At 35.5% G+C, this 19,883-nt stretch overlaps 1 protein-coding gene across 5 annotated transcripts in view; it reads right to left on the bottom strand.

The window, feature by feature from the left end:
* LOC131157863 (protein HIGH CHLOROPHYLL FLUORESCENCE PHENOTYPE 173, chloroplastic) overlaps positions 1-19,883 on the bottom strand; it is a 71,074-nt gene that overhangs the window by 48,958 nt on the left and 2,233 nt on the right. For all 5 annotated transcript variants that reach the window (XM_058112286.1, XM_058112290.1, XM_058112289.1 and 2 more), the window contains exons 6-13: positions 19,727-19,831; positions 9,392-9,472; positions 3,397-3,486; positions 3,248-3,313; positions 2,775-2,831; positions 2,626-2,703; positions 2,504-2,551; positions 2,318-2,398 (exon numbers count right to left, since the gene is read on the bottom strand). In XM_058112286.1, coding sequence (XP_057968269.1) covers positions 2,327-2,398; positions 2,504-2,551; positions 2,626-2,703; positions 2,775-2,831; positions 3,248-3,313; positions 3,397-3,486; positions 9,392-9,472; positions 19,727-19,831 — 597 coding nt within the window. In that variant the 3' untranslated portion in view covers positions 2,318-2,326. The remainder of the gene's footprint in view (positions 1-2,317; positions 2,399-2,503; positions 2,552-2,625; positions 2,704-2,774; positions 2,832-3,247; positions 3,314-3,396; positions 3,487-9,391; positions 9,473-19,726; positions 19,832-19,883) is intronic.

The following is a 19,883-nucleotide window of genomic DNA, read 5'->3' as shown; positions in this document are numbered from 1 at the left end:
TTCAAAAATAAAATCGTTTGTTTTCTCTTAATCTGACCGATAATGGGATAGACAAGGGTTTTATTAAATAAGAATCCTTTTCCTCACTCCATCGGCACAACTGACTAACTCATTTTCTCATATCAATGGAATTAAGATACGCTAGTACAAAAGTAATATTTCACTCTCTCCTCACATTAACAGGAGAAATAAGAATGGCTGCTAGTCAATCTAATAGGTCAAGTGGCAACTTATTTTGTTAAATGTTGCTTTCTAGATCTTGGAACATGATTTTAAAACTCATCATTCGTTTTTCGATTTACCAACCATCTATTTTATTTGGTACTTGAATATTAGTACTTTAATACATACATATAGCAACTATTTCATTTGCAATGTGCATGCATTAACTAGTGCTTGCTTGCCCGTCCAAGCTTACAATCTCAAGGGAACACGATTTTGAATTTGAAGGAACTCACTCTACATTGCCCATAAACAATTTAAAATTATAATTTCATAGAGTTTTCTGTGCCTTTGATTTTAAAATGAAGTATTTACTATATGAAAGGGACATTAAGAAATTAATATAAGTTAATTCATCTTATAACAACTAATCTTCCATCAGCAACCTCATCAAACATTTTATTACTCATGTGGATCAACTATATGTAACCAAAGTCCACTAGTACAGCATGATACTATGCATGTATTAGTATTGGTTTTAATACTTTGTGAACTCTATTCTTATATGTTGATCGATATTCTTTCCTCCCTTCTGTGTATTTACTTGTCATAATATTCTTAAACAAGTTTTTGAGTGAGAATCAGTAACTTGTGTAAAGGCTTGGGGTGTCAACCACAACGTATTGTTAAATGAATCCCTAAGTCTACTTACACAGCCCAATCCTATGCGTGTATTATTTTTTTATTTTGATACTTAGTGAACTTTATTGTAATACCTTGATTGCTGTTCTCTTCCCCCACGCCCTCCCTCTGTGTGCGTGTGTGTGTATTACTTGTCATGAAGTTAATAAAATATTCTTACAAGTTTTAGAGAGAGAATCCATAACTTGTGTAAAGGCTTGGCAATCTGTGTCAATCAGAGGTATTGTTAAATTTGCTGGTGCAAAGAATCCTAAACTCATTCTCTGCATGTAGATGTATTGAACACTACACATCTAGTTTATACTCTCAATTTAATTATATCTGTTCTTGCTTATTCAGTCTTATTAATATCTATGCTTGCTTCCACATTTAGCATGCATAATTTGTCTAAGCATGAGATCTTTTTTGCCACTTAATTCATCCATTTGAGTGCCGTGGCCAATATTCATACAAAATAGATAGGAAAAATTTTTGCGTAAATTTTAGAGATATTAAATTGAACCTGAAAATAAAAATGTAATACATAAACATGGATTCTAGGGCTCTATGCATCATCAAAAATGGCCGAAGGCCTTGTATGGGGCTGCAAAACATTTTAGAAGTTGATATTCATGATGCAAATGTCAACAGAAGTTACTTTTTGGGGTAATTGAAGCAAATACCCAAAGAGCACAATTTCAGGTACACTAAATAATCTCTCATGTCTAACTTTCGTATAATCCTTATATATTTGTTTCCAATGACTTTTAATTATGCTAAAAGATCTAATAGAGTCCTCTGTGTATCTCACACTACCAAGACCTAGAACGCTACTGTGATGCCTCAAGTGATAAAGGAGCGAAAAAATAACCAAAGTATGAGAAAGAAAGTCTCTAGGGAAGTTAAAGTATGAAGGTGACGGATTCTCTCCTTAATAGGAGGTGCAAAAGACCATTCTTAGCATGTGCCTATAAAAAAAAATTGAATAACCAATGATAAACCACATCATCTCTATATGATCATAATATTTGTTATTGATCATTGTTTGTAAACCTATGTATTCAACGATGTACACAGGACAATTCTCAGCATCACTTGCCTTTGAGGCTTCCTAAAACTGAACAACACTCACATTTCTATCTCTCTTGTTTATATCCATAGAAAAATCCGAATCTCAATTGAACTATGTTTTTAAAACACATTTGGAAACTCTCTTTTCAAGACAATCCTATCTGTGTGACAAAGATTATCCTATCACAACGACCATCTTAATCCAAGTTAAGGATAAAGGTTACTCATATGCTCTTAAATTTACTAAATAAACAATATATATAGATATATATACCCACATAAAAACAGATTATAACTGTACAATGATGAGAGAGAGAGAGAGAGAGAGAGAGAGAGAGAGAGAGATTTCAATTGCCTCATTCACGCCTCGCCCCTCTATTTGATAAGAAAAGGCTGTAATTACCGAGAAAGATCAAGTGTTCTTCTCCAATACAGATAATGCTGGTGTCAAATAGTTATTTGCTTTGTCAGGCAAATGTGCTACCTGCATGAGGACATGATGCAACTCAAAATTTTAGTCATCAGTCTAAAGAGAAAATTGTGAACTTTATTTTATGCCTTAAAACATTCATAGACTGATGTCGCTTACAAGCTCATAAAGCTCCTTTCCTTGCTCAGCCACATGCTCATAGCATACCTAGTCATAATTAAAATTACTCAATCAAAATTACTCATCTACATTTTTTTCTTTAACCAAAGAGGGTTACCCACATCAAAGCTCTTGTTCCTTGCAGTTGAATCATGCAAAGCCTTTACACATATATCAGCCACATCGGCGCAGCTAATGCCCTGCATTGAGACAAGATGTAAGAGCAAAGTCCACTTATAATAAGTATCAGATGGGAACTTATCATCATCACCTGAGAAATTCTGTTTCCTTGATCAAATATGAGAGCACGTTGGCCACCAGGTTCTTCCTGAAAGAACACATGTTTATGTACCTCAGTGGAAAGGTAGCTGTCCAATTCACAAAAGAAAAACATGTATTCTAGAGGCAAGGGCCTGTGCAGTATGACTGCAAGGTTTTACATCATAGTTTTCAAAAAAGCAAAAACTGTTACTAGTTTGTTTTTAGTTTAAAAACCAGTTTCCAAATTCTTATATTATCTTTCCTCATTAAGAACTATTTGGATGTTGAAATTCAGGATGAGTCATTCCTTGTGTAATCAAATTAGGAACAATAAAATTTTTTGTTTGGTCATTTTATGATGACGAAACATTTTCTTTTGTAGCAAACATGTCAAAGCTGATAAATAAGAAGGGATATGAGGGAATTATCTAAATGAATAACTTATGAATATCATTTAATAAAAGCAAAACTTAAAAAGATTACCTTCAGGGGACCAGGGCGAATTATTGTGTACCCAACGCCTGATCTTCTCAATGCATCTTCTCCAGCCTGTACAAACCTCAACATCACATACTCAGTTTTTATGCTAGAAATCTGTTCTCGTAGGAAGAAGCACAAACTGAAGTGCTAACCTTCTTGGCCTTTAGAACCTGCTCCCTCCTAGCAGGTTCTATTCCTAATCCTGTACATGAAACGAGGATGAAGTCTGTTTCTTGCCCTGTCTGCAAGCATACACTATCAATTATTTCAAGATATACACAAACAAAAAGTAAAAACAAAGCAGGAATTTCTGATGTCCAAATTAAAAGCTATGAATGTGTTCATTCTGCAGCATACACAGCTATCCATATTGTAGATTCATGAATTTGTTCCTTTTGCAGCACTAATCTACTTCTATTGTTAGACAACACAGATCGCATCTACGGACACTTCCAAAGTGATCTACAAGCAACTTCTACGAAGCATGATCATGATTAAACATATACCAAATGAACAGTTAAACCTACATTTTCACAACATGCTCCAAATAAGAACTCAATCAATCACAGACATGTTGACTTGATCACAACGAGATATATAAACACTGAAGCCAAGCACAGCCAGTTCTATGACAATTAATTCCAGGATATGGCCATTTTCATTTGTAAGTTAGAAAGGTTCCATCACATGGAATTTTGACTGTGATTATCAATCCTCAATTTATGCTTCTGGTTCTGGAAAAAGGACATAAATCCTTAAATCCAGATCACTGATGCAGAAGGAAGAATATTTAGCAGTTTTAAAAGGAAGGAAAAGGGATAAGAAAGATAACAGTCGAATTTAACAGAGTTCAAAAGGAAAAAAATTGTTAACTGAAACATGATCAGTTCTGTCGCGATGTTCCCGCGGAGCGAGGGTGCCCTAAGGGTGGGCGAAATAAAAAGTGGTTTTAATTTTTGTGAAAAATGAAATGCGATTGAGTCGTCACTAACCTTTTGGAGTATGGTTAGAACACTTGATTACTACCCAATTAAGAGTAGAATCGGTCTGCGTTACCAAAGCAGGGATCGGGAGTTCGGTTACGTGAGGGGAAGGTACTAGCACCCCCAACACGTCCGTTCTTCGAATGGTACCTAATTAATTGAAAATTATCTCTCAAATTAAATTTAATAGCCTTTTAAATTACTCCCTTGGAAAAATTGCAAAAATTGCACATACACATGCAAAATACTAAACCACACAAATATTTACATAATATACATATTCCCTCAAGACAAAGGCATACAATACTCCGAAGAGCCCATGCCCCTTTTTGAAATCATAGGGAAAAAAATCGAGAAAATATTTTTACAAAAGTAGCTCCCAGATTTGTTTCAAAAATTATGTAGGATTTTCCCATTTATGAAATAGTATTTTTCAAATTTTTCTGGGAGGTTTTTGGAATGATTTGGGATAAAAAGGGTGTAAAAACAAATTTTAGACCTCAAAACATTTTTTGGAATTTTTCTATAGCTTTTCAGAATTTTTTTTGTAGTTTTTTTCCAGTGCAAAAACAATTTTCTTGGCCTCATAAACATGTCTTGAATTTTTTCTAAATTTTTTGTGATCTTTATATTTTTCCCAAATTTCAAAACAATTAAATAATATGGCACAAAAACTAGTTTAAGGAAAATAATGAAAATGGAGCCAAAATATTTTTTTAGAATTTTCTCCTAATTTTTCTGAATTTTCTACAATTTTCCTGAGTTTTTTATGACTTTTTCTGAATTTTTTTGTGAATTATTAAATGTTTAAATAACATAATATAATATATAAAATAAGGAAAATCGGTTGGAAACCGGTTTAGGGAGAAACCGGTCAAAAATCAACCAGTCAGAGGGGGGGGTAACTAGTTTAAGGCAAGGTTAGGGCCAAAGGTCTATGCCACGTGTCGATCGCTGAACGGATCCGTTTCGATAACTTTGATTGCTAATGTGGCTTGATTACGAACATCCACTGAAGAGCACAGATCAAATGGCCCCAGGGCGACCACATACCCTAGGAGGATGTGGAGGCTGAGCGTGCCACGCGTCGATGATCGGGTGGAGCGTATGTGGGCAGGGACGGGTGACGTGGCTCAGATCCGAACCGTTCCAAAAAAGCACAAATGGAGGTTCGGTTCACTCGGACCCATGGTGTGGCAGAATCTCAATCGTGCAGAGAAAGCACGAATCATGCGATTGGGGAGCGGGTGTGCATGGATTATTGACATGGCGGAATCTCAACCGTGCAGAGAAAGCATAGATCGTACGGTTGGGGAGCGGGTGTGCACAGATTGACGACGTGGCTCCATCCGGAGCATTGCCAAGAAACGCAGATCGTGCGGTTCACAGGAAACCGCATATGCCTCAACATGCGTGGACATGATTGACCCACGTGTTGCACATCGGTGGGGATCAGACACCACGTGTCATGATCCTACTGTTTTAGCGCAAAAGATACTTAAACCTAATTTTTTTGGTTTCTCTCATTTCGTCATTCCCTCACCCTCTCTCTCTCTCTCTCTCTCTCTCTCTCTCGGGCACTCTCTCTCCCTTCTCTCTTCCATCTTCTTCTTCTTCTTCAAGCCTTCTTAGAAACCCTAGGGTTTCTACGAATTTCCTTCCTCACTCTCCCCTTTGCTCTGCAACTCTAAGTCCCGAGATCCTAACTCACCCTCACTCATCTCTCTTCTTCTCAAGGGTTTCTACGAATTTCCTTCCTCACTCTCCCCTTTGCTCTGCAACTCTAAGTCCCGAGATCCTAACTCACCCTCACTCATCTCTCTTCTTCTCAAGCTCTCTCCTCTCAATCTCTCTTATCTCTTTTCTTTCTCTCTGCAACTCAGCAAGCAAAACCCCCCAAACTGAAACCCTAATTTTTTATTCAACCCCCCCCATTCACTCATCCCTTCTCTCTCTGTCTCTTGTCAGCCTCTCTTCCCTTTTCACGCTTCTCAAACTCTCTGCAACTCACTGAGGTTCAACGCTCTGATGCCTTGATCAGAAGAGCCCTAACCTTCTTCCTGCTCTCGAAACCTTTCTCTAAAAATGAAGACCCTAAACTCTGATTCTTTCTCTCTCTCGTTCATCTTTTGATATTCGGATTTCTCGATCTCTCTGCAATCTCAGTTTTCTAAAACACCTTGAAACCCTTCTCCCCTTTTCTTAAGAAAACCTAAACTCTAGTTTCTGATCTAAAGACTAGACCTCTTCGAAAGCTTCATTCCCCAGCTTCTCTGAACATGTCTCGAATCCTCGGGCTCAGACTGACCTCCCAAAAGTCCCTTATCCGAGGCCTGAAGAACCCTAAGGCCTACAACTTGCTGTTGTCGGAATCCCTGGTTCCGATTCCAGCTTCGAAGTTTCTCTCTCAGGGCGCAAAACCGATGGGTGTTCGAAAAACAAGGATAAGTTATTTCCTTATTTTGATTTTGATTTTTTTTTTTTTTTTGTTTAGTATGATGTGTGAATGTGGGTCGAATAAGATTATTGATCTGAATATTATTGTTTTGACGTTTGTGATGATCTGGGTATGATTGATGTTGGGGGTTTCAAATTAGGGTTAGGTCTCAGTTTCAAGATCAGGGATGAAGACGAGTCAAGTCATCCCATCCTAATGAGTTGTACTCGAGTTGACTCGTACGAGTGAACCAATGGATACTATGTGGACTCGGGTAAACCCAAGTGGGCCTGGACACGTGTGGTGGCTTGACACATGTTGGGGTCTGAGCTCCTTTTGAGTTAAGTGGACTCGGTCTCAAGTTTAAAAATGGGCTTCGGGCTTGAGTTTGAAAAAATGGGCTTCATGCGAGTTTAAAATTGGGCTTCGGGCTTAAGTTTGAAAAATGGGCTTCGAGTGAGTTTAAAATTGGGCTGCGGGCTTAAGTTTGAAAACGGGTTTGGGGTTTAAGTTTGAAGAATGGGCTATGGGTTTAAGTTTGAAAAATGGGCTTTTGGGTTTAAGTTTGAAAAATGAGCTTCGAGTAAGTTTAAAATTGGGCTGTGGGCTTAAGTTTGAAAAATGGGCTTCGGGTGAGTTTAAAATGGGCTGTGGGTTTAAGTTTGAAGAATGGGCTTTGGGTTTAAGTTTGAAAATTGGGCTTTTGGGTTTAAGTTTTAAAAATGGGCTTCGGGTAGATTGTTAAAAATACAGGTCTAGGTTAGTATTTTAAAAACTGGGCCCTGGGTTAATTTAAAACGGGCTTAGGGATTTTGAAACTGGCGAGAACCTGAGTTCGGGTCTGGGTTAGGGGTTCTGGTTGGGATTTGAAGCTTGGTTCAGGTACAAGTCTGGTTTTGGGTTGGGGTGCAAGCAAGCTGCAAATTAAGAACACCAACAATTCAATACTTCGAGGTATGAAAAGGATAATTGATTTCACCTGAGGTCTCTCAGCTTCTCCGGTCTTCTTCTCCTTCCTCGGTGTGTCTATGTGTTGGGTACTTCTAGGGGAAGGCTTCTGAAAAAGCCTCTAGGGTTCTGAATGGAAGGTACCAGGGGGTGCCTCTCGGATTCTGTCTGTCTGCACTTTCTCCGATTGCTCTCTGTATGGACTGTGATTGCTCACACACATTGTAATGCTCTCTGCTTCTCTGTAATGCTCTAACGTCTCCACTTCCGCAGAGCTTCTCTGCCCCTATGATTTTTCTCTCTATTTTGGCAGAGCTCTTCTGTAATTGTCTGATCGTGTGTGTGTGTGTGTGTGTGTATATGCTACAGTGCGAGACTCTCCCTATTTATAGGGAGTCTGGGGGTTTGATTTGGTGCCAATTTCCCCCTCTTAACAGAATTCTCTCTTTTATTCCCTGCGCTGGCAGGGAATGTTTTCTTTTTAACAAACTTCATTCACTCTGCACACGTGATTTCATTATTTTTTCTGAATTTCATTTGCTAACTGACGCGTTATTTCTCTCTCTGTGCGCAGGTGAACTGGGGCCTCCAACTGTTCCAGCTGGAAGACAGGGATTGGGGCTGCCTATATTTGTTATTTTTTGTGATTTTTTGTGTGTATTTTACGCATTTGAATCTGAACCCAGGTTCCCTTTTCCTGCAACATTTGTTTGCACTGGCTTTCTTTTTCCTGCATTTTCCAGTTGTAACTTTCTGCATGTATTATTTCCTGCACGTATCTGTACCACACCTGGGGCACGTACTCCCCCTTTTTAATAAAATGTGTTACTTCATGTGCTTTTTTATTCTGACCAAAATCCCAATGTCAAAATTAGACAATCTCGCCCCTGGCAATAAAACCTGACCTTAAGACCAGCCCAAAATACCTGGTTTTAAAACTGAGACTCGATTCAAAAATTTCCAAAGGCTCAACTTAAGATCTACAAATTTGATTCAAAATTTTGAAGGACTCAATTTAAAATCTAGGACTCAAATTAAAATTAATAAACTCAATTTCCAAAATTAAAAGAAATAAAGGCCTCAATTTCGAAAACATAGGATTTACTTCACAAAACCTAGCCTAATAAAAGGGATTAATTTTGAAATTACAGGACATCAACTAAAATTAGAAAAAACTCGGTTCAAAAATAAAAATTAAAAGGACTCGAAATTTTTCCTAGAATATCGGAACTCAAACTTGAAATAGAAAGACTATTTTGAAATAACTGTGACTCCAAAAATGGGACTCAAATTTTGAAAAAGACTCGATGGAAAACAACCGAGGCTCCAATTTGAAATAGAACGACCAGCGCTTGATCAGATTTAAAGTCAGCTTTATTACGCCGGGTCTCCTTAGGAGGGTCTGGTCAAAATTGGGGTGTCTACAAGTTCTAAAGAAGTTTCGCTTGTAAAAGTAATGAATTATCTAAACATATCTAAAATTGGTGTTCTAATGGTAAAAGACTACATGGAAATGAAGAAAAACACAAGTAAATGAAACCCTTATTTCCTATGAGTAGACACTGCTGCACGCAAACTCATTGTGAGTGCAATTTTTACCACACTTCAAAGTGGGAGGCTTGACTGACTATCTAGTAGTAAATTGTGCAACACTGCAACGAGCGCAACTTCAAGCCAAGTTCAGATGATATGCCATGCAATAAGAATATCAGAAGATGATACTAAAAATAAAGATTGGTTTATTCTATCAAGTAGCAGGAAACTGCATAGAGCACTCACAGGTAGGGCTTTGATATATTCCATTATCAGCTTGAAGCTTCTCACATCTTGTTTCGTTCCAGAAGGTCCTTCAACAGGTCTCTGCAGCAAAATTTGTTAACAGTTTAACACATAAAAAAACAGTTTTACTCACAAAATATAAAAATCGCATCAGACTGCGCTGAATTTCTTTCCATCCAGAGAAGTTACATCCTCAGTTTTATGACACAAGTTACACAGTAACAGTCATTCTGCCTTGGAAAATTCTCACGAGGATAATAGGTCAAATTATGGAATATTTTAGTATTTTGAAAATGAAATAAAAATATAAAGTGTTGTTCCAACTATTAATATTTTTTTCCTCCATTCAGCTTCATTTATGGCTACCTTTTTTGTTAATTAAATTTTGTAAATCATATTTTTTTACTGCTCAACTCACGTCCTTCCTTGCCTGTCAGCTCATGTAGATCATTCTACTGATCCATCTGTTGGTCTTGCCTGCATGCCTAAACCGTCTATCCATCTAAGTCAGATCACACCCATTTCCTATGTCATTTATCCATGCACGAGGCCATTTCTAGAGTTCGTGTCATATGTATACTCATAGGATTACTACAAGAACATCACGAAAGCAAGGCTAAACGTAGTTACGCAATCCCTAATATGTTTCTTTTCTAACCTAACCATCCTTGCTTGTTTCTCTATAAAATTTTCTGGCTCTTCTTGGAAATCCTAAAATTCATAAAAGCTTGCTCTCCATGCCTTGAGCATTGAAGAGGTCGCCACCATTCTAGGCATTTGCCATCAGGCCAATCGCAACAAAGCAGAACCAGATTTTGAAACATGCACTTTAGGCACTAATTATGAGAATTTAAAACTCTTGATATACTAAATGGTCCTTGAATCCCTAAAGACAAATAAAAAAGGAAGCCTCTTAGAGAACTTCATTAACAAAGTGATAAATGATGGCTTTTTTTTTTTTTTTTTCTCACCCTAAGGCATATTTGAAAGCTTTGTAAACCTTCACTTTCTTTTAGATAACAAAATAAATTTGTCAAGGAAGAGGAAAGAAATGCACTTAAAGAGAGAGACTCTAAAGATGAGATTGACCATTCCTGAATATAATCCTAGGCATCTTCTACACCTAGATAGATTATGACCAGGAAGATTTTAAAGATATGACCAAGAAGGTCAAGGGCCAATGGGTGCAAATATGATGGAAAATTAGATTCTAGTATCTTCTTTGATTGCAGATGAGATGGGAGTATTATATTGGTACCACATAAGAGGTTAGGAGAAAATTCATTTTCCAAATATAAAGGCTGGACTTGCTAAGAAATATTAATAAAATGCACAACAAACCTCTAAATTTAGGCACGACCTACCATTTAATGGGAGGTCATGAGGTGCAAATTAGAGGAAAAAATACTGTCCATCCTAAAGGAATCAATTATTTTTTATATTGGACAACTCTTCAGCCATAAACAAACCTAAGCTGTGAAAAGTTATATGGACTGTCTTGAGGAGCTTATGTTTTGTAGCAGTATGTGGACAATGCATGTCAAATAGTTGCTAGGCTTGTCAAAGTTCATATAAGATGAAACTAGGAGAAGGGTCGAGTTTTATCTCCCAAGGTCTTCAGTTTCAACTTTGACTAAAATTCTGACGCTCCAAAAGTATGGAAATTTCCATTCCGTTTTGATGTCAATTTCAATTTTGATTTGACAAAAAGGAGGTAACTTGGTAGCAAAGAATGGAATTATTTATGGAAGACATAGTAATGTAAGTTTTAGGACTAAAAAATTACAAATTAAATATACCTATGTTGTGTATGAGGTGCAATAGTTGTAACATAACATATGTAGTAAACATATTCATAAGATAATGCTTATTAAACATATTCGGTTAAAATAAATGAAATTGATAAGTTTATTAAGTATTATTTATTATAAAAATAAAGATAATTTAGACTTGAATGGTTGTTGATACCAAATTCTGGTTGCGATCGCACGGGGGGTTGTGGGGGCTGCCAACAAATGGAAGCGTTGCATGGTGATTTCCCCCAAACAAGAGAGTCAAACAAGGGTGGATAAGACTAAAAAAATACAAAAGATTGAAAGAGCGGAGTGACCACCTTTATTATTATTTTTTATGAAAAACAAAGGGGAAAAAACCCTAAGAGGTCTACAATATAGAGAATAAAGGTTTGAGAGTACACTTGTGCGTAAGGAAGGTGATGGGCCAACCATTCTGAGGAAGATCAGTCAACCAACACCCCTATCGACACCCATTCTAAGAACGGTTACCGCTGTGTATGTGCGTGCCTTAACTAAAGAGAAGGAAAAGAAAAAGAAGAAAGATTCTCCTTTTTGGTTATTCAGTGAAACATCACCATCTAAGAACCCAAACAAGAAGGTTGAAAATCCTAATATGCCCTTGTTTGTAAAGGGGTTGTTCTCAAGTAACCCTAATTTTTTTAAAATGAAGGGATAAAAAGAAGATGAAGAAGCTATGATTGATTTACATGAAGAGGTTCAAAGATGACCCTTTTTCTTGAAAGTTAGAGAAAGTCAACACTAAAGTTTCTCAATTGAATGGGGGATTGGATGAGATGCATGAAATTTCCAATCAACATTAAACTCTCAAATTTCAATCATGAAGCTGGAACCACAACCTCTATTAATCCAAACTCAATCAATGATTCCACACATCTCATACAATCCCCGATTCAATTGAGAAATTTTAGTGTTGACTTCCTCTAATTCTAACTTTCAAGAAAAAGGGTCATCTTTGAACCTCTTCATGGCAATCGATCATAATTTCTTCATCTTCTTTTCACCCCTTTGTTTTTAAAAATTTAGGGTTTCCAAACAAGGGCATATCAGTGTTTTCAACCTTGTTGGTTGGGCTCTTTGGACAATGATATTTCACTGAATGACCAAAAAGAGAGAATCTTTCTTCTTTTTCTTTTCCTTCTTTTTAGTTAAGACATACACACACAGCAGTTCCATTCTTAGAACGGGTGTCGATAGGGATGTTGGTTGACTAATCTCCCTTAGAATAGTTCGTCCACCATCTTTCCTGCGCACAAGTGTACGCCCGAACCTTTGTTCTCTGTATTGTAGACTTCTTAGAGTATTTTCCTTTGTTTTCCCTAAAAAAATAAATAAATAAATAAAGGTGGCGACTTCGCTCTTTCAATATTTTGAATTTTCTTAGTGTTATCCACCCTTGTTTGACTCTCTTGTTTGGGGAAAAGCACCATGCAATACTTCCATTTGTCGCCGCCCTCCTAGACCAAAATCCGGGTCGACAATAGTTGAATAAAATCTTGTTATAATCTTAATTATTCATATAGTTTCAAAAGCCTTAATAATATATTTTTTTTCAATAAAAAGATAAGATAAATTATAAGAGAAATTTCACTTCACGTCTAAATCTCACATTTGAATTCAAGGAGAATTTTATTATATAATTAAAATTTCAACAAGTTTCAGTAAAATTTTCAGATTTTGATAAATTTTGGATGATTTGCCGAAATTTCAATGGAAATTATGTAAGGTGGAAATCGAGTGTCATTTCGATTTCAAGGGTGATGAAAAGAGGAAATTTTGACAATTTCATGGATATTTAAGACCATAGTGTCAACTAAGGCACTAGAGGATGCCTACCAAAAGGTTTTAGTTACTTAGAAGTACTTAAAAGACTATTCTCTAGGGGATCCATTCAAGTGAGTGAATGATGGTAGACTAGGAGTTTATACAATCTAGATATGTTCCATAGTTAAGAAACACTGCTAGGACTGTAGTCCTAGTGCATCTTTCGGTGATTCTCGTTATAGCAATTCTTTGTCATTGTTGCAATGCTAGTGATCATTTTCTAGTGAGCTTTCAGCATAGCGTGTGAACCAAGTGATCCACAAGAAAGTGAGGATTGAGGTTGTAGATGTAGTTGAGTACTCTAGAGATGAGGATGAGATAGTTGAGGAAGCCCATGTTGGTGCTGTGAGATGTGCTTTGTCCACAGCTGCGAATAATGATGAATGAAAAAAATCACCATCCTTTTCACTTTTGTTAGATATGGTGATAGGTCTTGTAAGTCAATTCTTGATGTAGGTAGCAGCTTGAATGTTATATATGTATTTTGGTTAGAATGAATCTTAAGGCAAAGCCAAACACCCTAGCCTTTTAATATAGAAAGGGTTAACATAACCACTTTACCAATCACACAGAGGCACGTATTGCCCTTCCAATTAGGATATGGTAAGGTTTGTACTTTATAGCAATGTGTTACCATGGATGTGGCCATGTTCTGTTAAGGCTGATTACATGATGTGAATGCAACAAAGCATGGTAGGGAGAACACCTAGGAAAGAACATAATTCTAATCATTGCCAAGCCCCAATCCAAGAGCTCTGAGATTAAAAAAAATTGAACCCCATAGATCCTAATTAGGTAAAGAATCCATATTCTAAACCACATGGCATTTGAAGAGTGAGTACAGAATAGTTGTTCTCGTGAAGGAGACCCCTTGAGGGAAAGGTCCTGCATATGAGTTGTATACAACTATAACGTTTTTGTTGCTTGAGTTTCCAAACTGCCATCTATGAGAAATATTCGCATCCCATAGGCAGGCAAAGCTACCTAATCTTTCCCGTAACAAATTGAAACCTAGAGTGCAGAATTGAATAGTCAAGTAGATCTTTCATAGGTTTTGGTCAGGCATAACCTTACTCCTTGTGTTGTGCAAACCCCCAAAGAAAGTTGGATCCTGGAGGATGCACATATACTATAGTCATGAAAAATATTACATCAAGTATGGTTTTATGTACCTAGGATATGCTTGATGAAGGAGTTGGTCAACGAGGCTCTAGTTGATACCACCAAACCAGAACTAGACTACAGATGGGTGGAAACTAAATTTAAATCTTGGCATGGTTTATTTGAGTGGTTAGGTATGCCCTTCGAACTTTATAATGCCATAGCACCTTTATAAAAGCTATGACTTGTAAGTTGCACCTATTTATAAGTGGTCATTGATGACATGCAAGTCAATCGTAAGAAACGGAAAACTTAGTTAATCTTTCTTAAGGTTTTTATCACACTAAAGGAAGCTAAGTTGTATGGTAACCTTAAGAAGTGCAACTTTCTGCAGCTTAGTGCAACCTTTCTTGGTTTCATAGTTTCTATACAGGGTATGTAAGCAAATTTTAATAAGATTAGAGAAACTAAGGCGTAGCCTAAGCATATGAATATTTCTCAAATTGGTATCTTTTATGACTTGGCTACTCTTTATAGGTGTTCCATTAGAGGTTTTGACACTATTATTGCTCCCATAAGTGTCTCAAGAAAGGGGAGTTTCATTGACCAATCAGCTGCTAAAGCTTTTGGAGAGATACTTAGGCATCCAAACTTTAGTACAGTCTTTGAGGTTGCTTATAAAGCCTAGTAGAGGAGGAGCTTTGAGTTAAGAGGGAAACTTCATAGCATTCTTCTTTTTGAGTCAAAAACTCTAAATAGTATTAAATCCTATGTATGATCGAGAGTTTTATAATGTGGTAGGATCCCTTTAAAATTAAAGATATTATTTTTACCCCAGGAGTTTTTAATCTATTTTGACTGCTTTGCTCGGCGATATTTGAGTTTATATAAATAAAAAAATAAAAGTACTAAAGCATGTTTGCCTTATTGAGTTAATGAGTGCGCCTTTATTCTCAAACAAAGTTTGAGAATAAGGTAGCCAGGTCGTTGTTGGCTTCAGTAGATTTGAGGCCATTTGTAATGTCTTGAGTGCCTGAGATCATAGGATTTTACCATTTGAAGGATGAATATTCTGCTTCTCTCAACTCCAAGCTCATTTTTCAGGTGGTGAAGAAAAAGTACGCTGACATTTTCGTCCATAATGGTTACCTATTCAGAACATTGCCTTGGTTGAAGATGATTCTATTGGCAATTTGTAATGTCTTGAGTGCCTGAGATCATAGGATTTTAGCACTTGAAGGAGAATATTATAGACACCCCATTTTTACCCAAGCCCAATATTATTATTATTATTATTATTATTATTATTATTATTATTATTATTATTACTTTATTATCATTATTATTTTTACTATTATTAGTATTATTAGTATCATTATTATATTATTATTATTTTTATTATTATTGTTATTATTATTTTTAAAATATTATTATTATCACTTTATTATCTTGCTATTGTTATTATTATTATATTACTATTATAATTATTATTTTATTTTTATTATCTTTGTTATTTTTAAATTTCATTATTATTATTTTATTACCATTTTACTATTATCATATTTACTATTATTATTATTATTATTATTATTTATTTTCAAATATTATTGTTATTATTATTCTACCACTATTATTATTATAATTATAATTATTATTATTATTATATTTAATTTATTATTATTATTATTATTATTATTGCCCCATTATTTTTATTATCTATGATTATTATTATTTTTCATTATTATTAGCACTATTATTATTATTATTTTATTATCACTATTATTATTATTATTATTATTATTATTATTATTATTACCATAAAAGTATGAAGAGAATAAAAACGAAAAAGGAAAAGAAAAGAAAATTTTTAGGGTTGTTTTTTATAAATGGGGAGCGCACAGCCAAGCCGAAGAGGGGAGCGCACAACCAAAGCAAAGGAAAAAAAAAAAAAAAAAGTCTGCTGCTTCTTCTTCTTCTTCTTCTTTCTGCCAACCTCTGCGTCTCCAATCTTCAGTCTCCCCTTTGTTCCCATCTTCCAGCCATTCCCTCAGGCAACACCTGCTTTGCTCCGCCTCCAGCCCTCGCGCACACACAGCTAACAAGGACCTTCTTCTTCTTCTTTGCCTACACCCAGCCTGCTGCAATCCTCTCATCCATCTCAACCTCCCTTACAGCCTCACGACACACACCCACACTGCTGCAGAGAAGAGAGTCGCACCTCCATCGCCGTTCACAAGTTCCCCATAGCAGGTAACCTCCAACCTGCAACCCCGACAAACCAACACGTCACTGTCGCCCACGCCGTTCTTCTCCGTCGTCAGACCAGATCTGTTCATTCCCGCGGCTCGTTATCATCTCCATCTCCGACGGCCATCTCTACCACAGCGGCCCCAAACCAACAGCTTCGAGAGTCTCTCTCGCCACTGTACCACCTTGCCGTCATGCACGCACCAGCCTCCAGCCTCCCTTCGCCCAGCGTGTTGAAGTTCTTCCCCGGCCTCACCTGCAACTCCAGCCGTCCTCCAGATCCGCCGTCTCCAGCAGACCACCCACGCAGCACTGCTGCTGGCCTTCCCGAACACAGCCCCCCTGTAATTCCCCTACCCATCTACACACACACACTTTTACATACACAAACACACACGTAAATTATATCATTATCATTATTATAATTTTTTTTTTTTTAATATGATCGTTTCAGTAATATTGATGCTTATTTTTTTTTTTAGGTAGTAAACATTTATTATTATTATTGAAGGATCTTTATTGTTTGAATTTGTTTTAATATTTAAAGTGTGTTTTTTTTGCTATGTTTATTATATATATAAAATATTAATACTATTGTTGTCTATTACATTGTTTGTTTTAATGTTTAATATCCATAACATATTTTTCTTGTTATTATTATTGTATACTTTAATATTGTTGTCATATTATCATTGTGTATTTATTTTGCATATTATTATTATTATGTTGCATATTTATTTTCTATATATTTTTGCATATTTATGTTATTATTATTATTATGACCTTATATATTTATATTTGTGTTATTATTGATTGCATATTTTAATTGTATATTTAATTTGCATGCATAGGTATTATTGTCATTGCCTTAATTATTTATTGGCATATTTATATTATCATTTAATTGTATAGTTTGCATCTTATTATTGTGATCACCTCATATGTTTAGGTGCATATTTATGTTACTTTTACCTACCCTTCTTATTGTATATTTGATTACATATTTATTTTCGTATTATTATTGTATTTCCATGTTAGATTTTGGTATATTTCCTAATTATCACATGTTTCTATATTGTACCCATATATATATTTGCATAATAGATTATAATTTGAATTGTTCCCATAATTTTCTTGATTTGTTTCCAAATTGTATAGTTTACATGTTAATTATAAGATTAGTTTATTTCTTTAATTATTTCCATATTGTACATGTTATCATTAATTATATGCTAATATTAAGGTAGGTTTGTTATTATTAAAATATGCTTATTATTATTATTAATGTTATTATTGCTGTAATTATTACCTTTATTATTATATACATATACATATGTATATTTTTAGATATGTGGAATTATTTTATATTATTATTATTATTATTATTATTATCATTTTTATGCAAGTATATATATATATATATATATATATATGTGTGTGTGTGTGTGTGTGTTAAAATAGATATTATTATTACTATTAGTGTACGTATATATATTTGAGTTACGTATTATTATTGCCATATATAAGAATATAGGTCATTTATTATTATCATACATACATATTCACATGCTAAGGTAGCGTTATTATTATGTGATATTATTATTAGTATATAATTATTATACTTTAATTATTTATGTAGTGTCATTGTGGTATCATTTTATGTTATTATTACAGTATAGCGTTGCAATATTAATATGATATTATTAGTATATGAATGTTTTCATAGTATTATGTTTTCATTATTGTTACTATTGTTATTACTTTTTATTATTATTAATATTAAATATTCTTAGTATTTTTGTTTCTCAGGTATATTCAAATTTTGTATTATGTATTATGATGTTTACTCTTATTATTTTATTTTATAGTACTATTTATCTTCGTGTACGTTATCCCTATGATTTTAATGCTAGGGTATTAGCCTTTGGGTTTCACGTACCTTTAGTTCTGAGGGAATATGTAAATATTTAGATTTTACATATATTTTTGTATTATTTATTTACTTATTTATTTATTTATTTATTCACTTTGCACGTGTATTAATAAATTTACTAGAGGAGTAATTTTAAAGACTTTTAAATTAACTTAGGGATAATTCTAAATTAATTAGGTACCGTTGGTAAGAACAGGCGCGTAGGGGGTGCTCGTACCTTTCCCTCGCGTAATCAAACTCCCGACCCCAGTTCTGGTAACGTAAACCCATTCTACCCCTAACGGGGTAGTAATCATGTGTTCTAACCACACTAAAAGGTTAGTGGCGACTCCGACATTTCATATTTTTCCTTGAAAATTAAAATTGATTTTTATTTCGCCGCCCCGGGCACACGCGCTCCGGGACGTCGCGACAAATATTTTGCTTGTCTCAACTCCAAGCCCATTTTTTAGGTGGTGAAGATAAAGTAGAATTAATTTTTCGTCCATGATGGTTACCTATTCAGAACATTGCCTTGGTTGAAGATGATTCTATTGGCCTTCTTTGATGTTGACTTTTTCATACAAGAGGGTTATCTATTCAGGACATTGCATTGGTTGAAAGATGATTCTACTGGCCTTCCTTGAGGAATGTAGCCAGGATAGTCTCCCATGTCATACTTGTAAGCAGGCAAAAATCTAGGAAACAGAACTAGTATGGCATTTATACGCCTCTTCCTTTGCTGCACAAGCCTTGGAGAGACTTCAGTATGGATATTTTAATAGACACTGTAAAACAGCTCAAAGATCTGGTTCCATCCCGTACTAGTTCATTTCTTCTCCAAAATAACACATTTTATCCCATGTTTTAAGACCTTCAGTGCATCAGATGTGGCTAAGTTGTTCTTCAGGGTGTCAGTCAAACTACATGGATTACCAAGTTCTAATAGGGATGTCATCTTTAGTTATTTCTTGAAGAAACTTTAAGATAAGTGTGGCACTAAATTGATGCTCCCTTGTACTTGTCCTACTCAGACCTATTGGGTAATGCATGCCCTATCTTCGGTACAACAAAATGCCTCCAATTACCTTACCTAGGTCTCTGAATTTTCATATCTCTCACTTACTGTACCCTTGTGTCTTACTCCCTTGACCTTTTTCATCCTACCATCATCTCTAAGTCCTCGTTGCCCTCTAGAATTATATCATCCTATTCTTCCCTCAGCTGCCATATGGCACCTGAGCTCGTAAGAATTGGCCAGCCTTTCTCGGCCTTCCAACTTCTATCCCATCACTTCACCTACTTGATTAGATTATCCCCCAAAAACAACAAAATTAAATGCTTTACTAGGATACTTGTTGATGCTGAATTGTTAATATCCAAACAAAGGATACCAAATGGCTATAAAACAATAATCAATTTTGATAACAAGGAAACCTGTCTTCTTGGCTCAAAACGTATTGTTAAAGTATGCACGAGGAATGGATCTAAAGGTGGATCATCTGGCTTTACAGGGCGGAAGGATGAAAACGGTACTCTAACCTGCAAAATTCAAATGGGAGAATGTTAGATACTAGCCTGCGAGGCACTGAAG

The sequence above is a fragment of the Malania oleifera genome, chromosome 6 (genome assembly GCF_029873635.1).
Source record: "Malania oleifera isolate guangnan ecotype guangnan chromosome 6, ASM2987363v1, whole genome shotgun sequence".
NCBI lineage: Eukaryota > Viridiplantae > Streptophyta > Magnoliopsida > Santalales > Ximeniaceae > Malania > Malania oleifera.
This window is presented reverse-complemented; position numbering and strand designations above follow the sequence as displayed.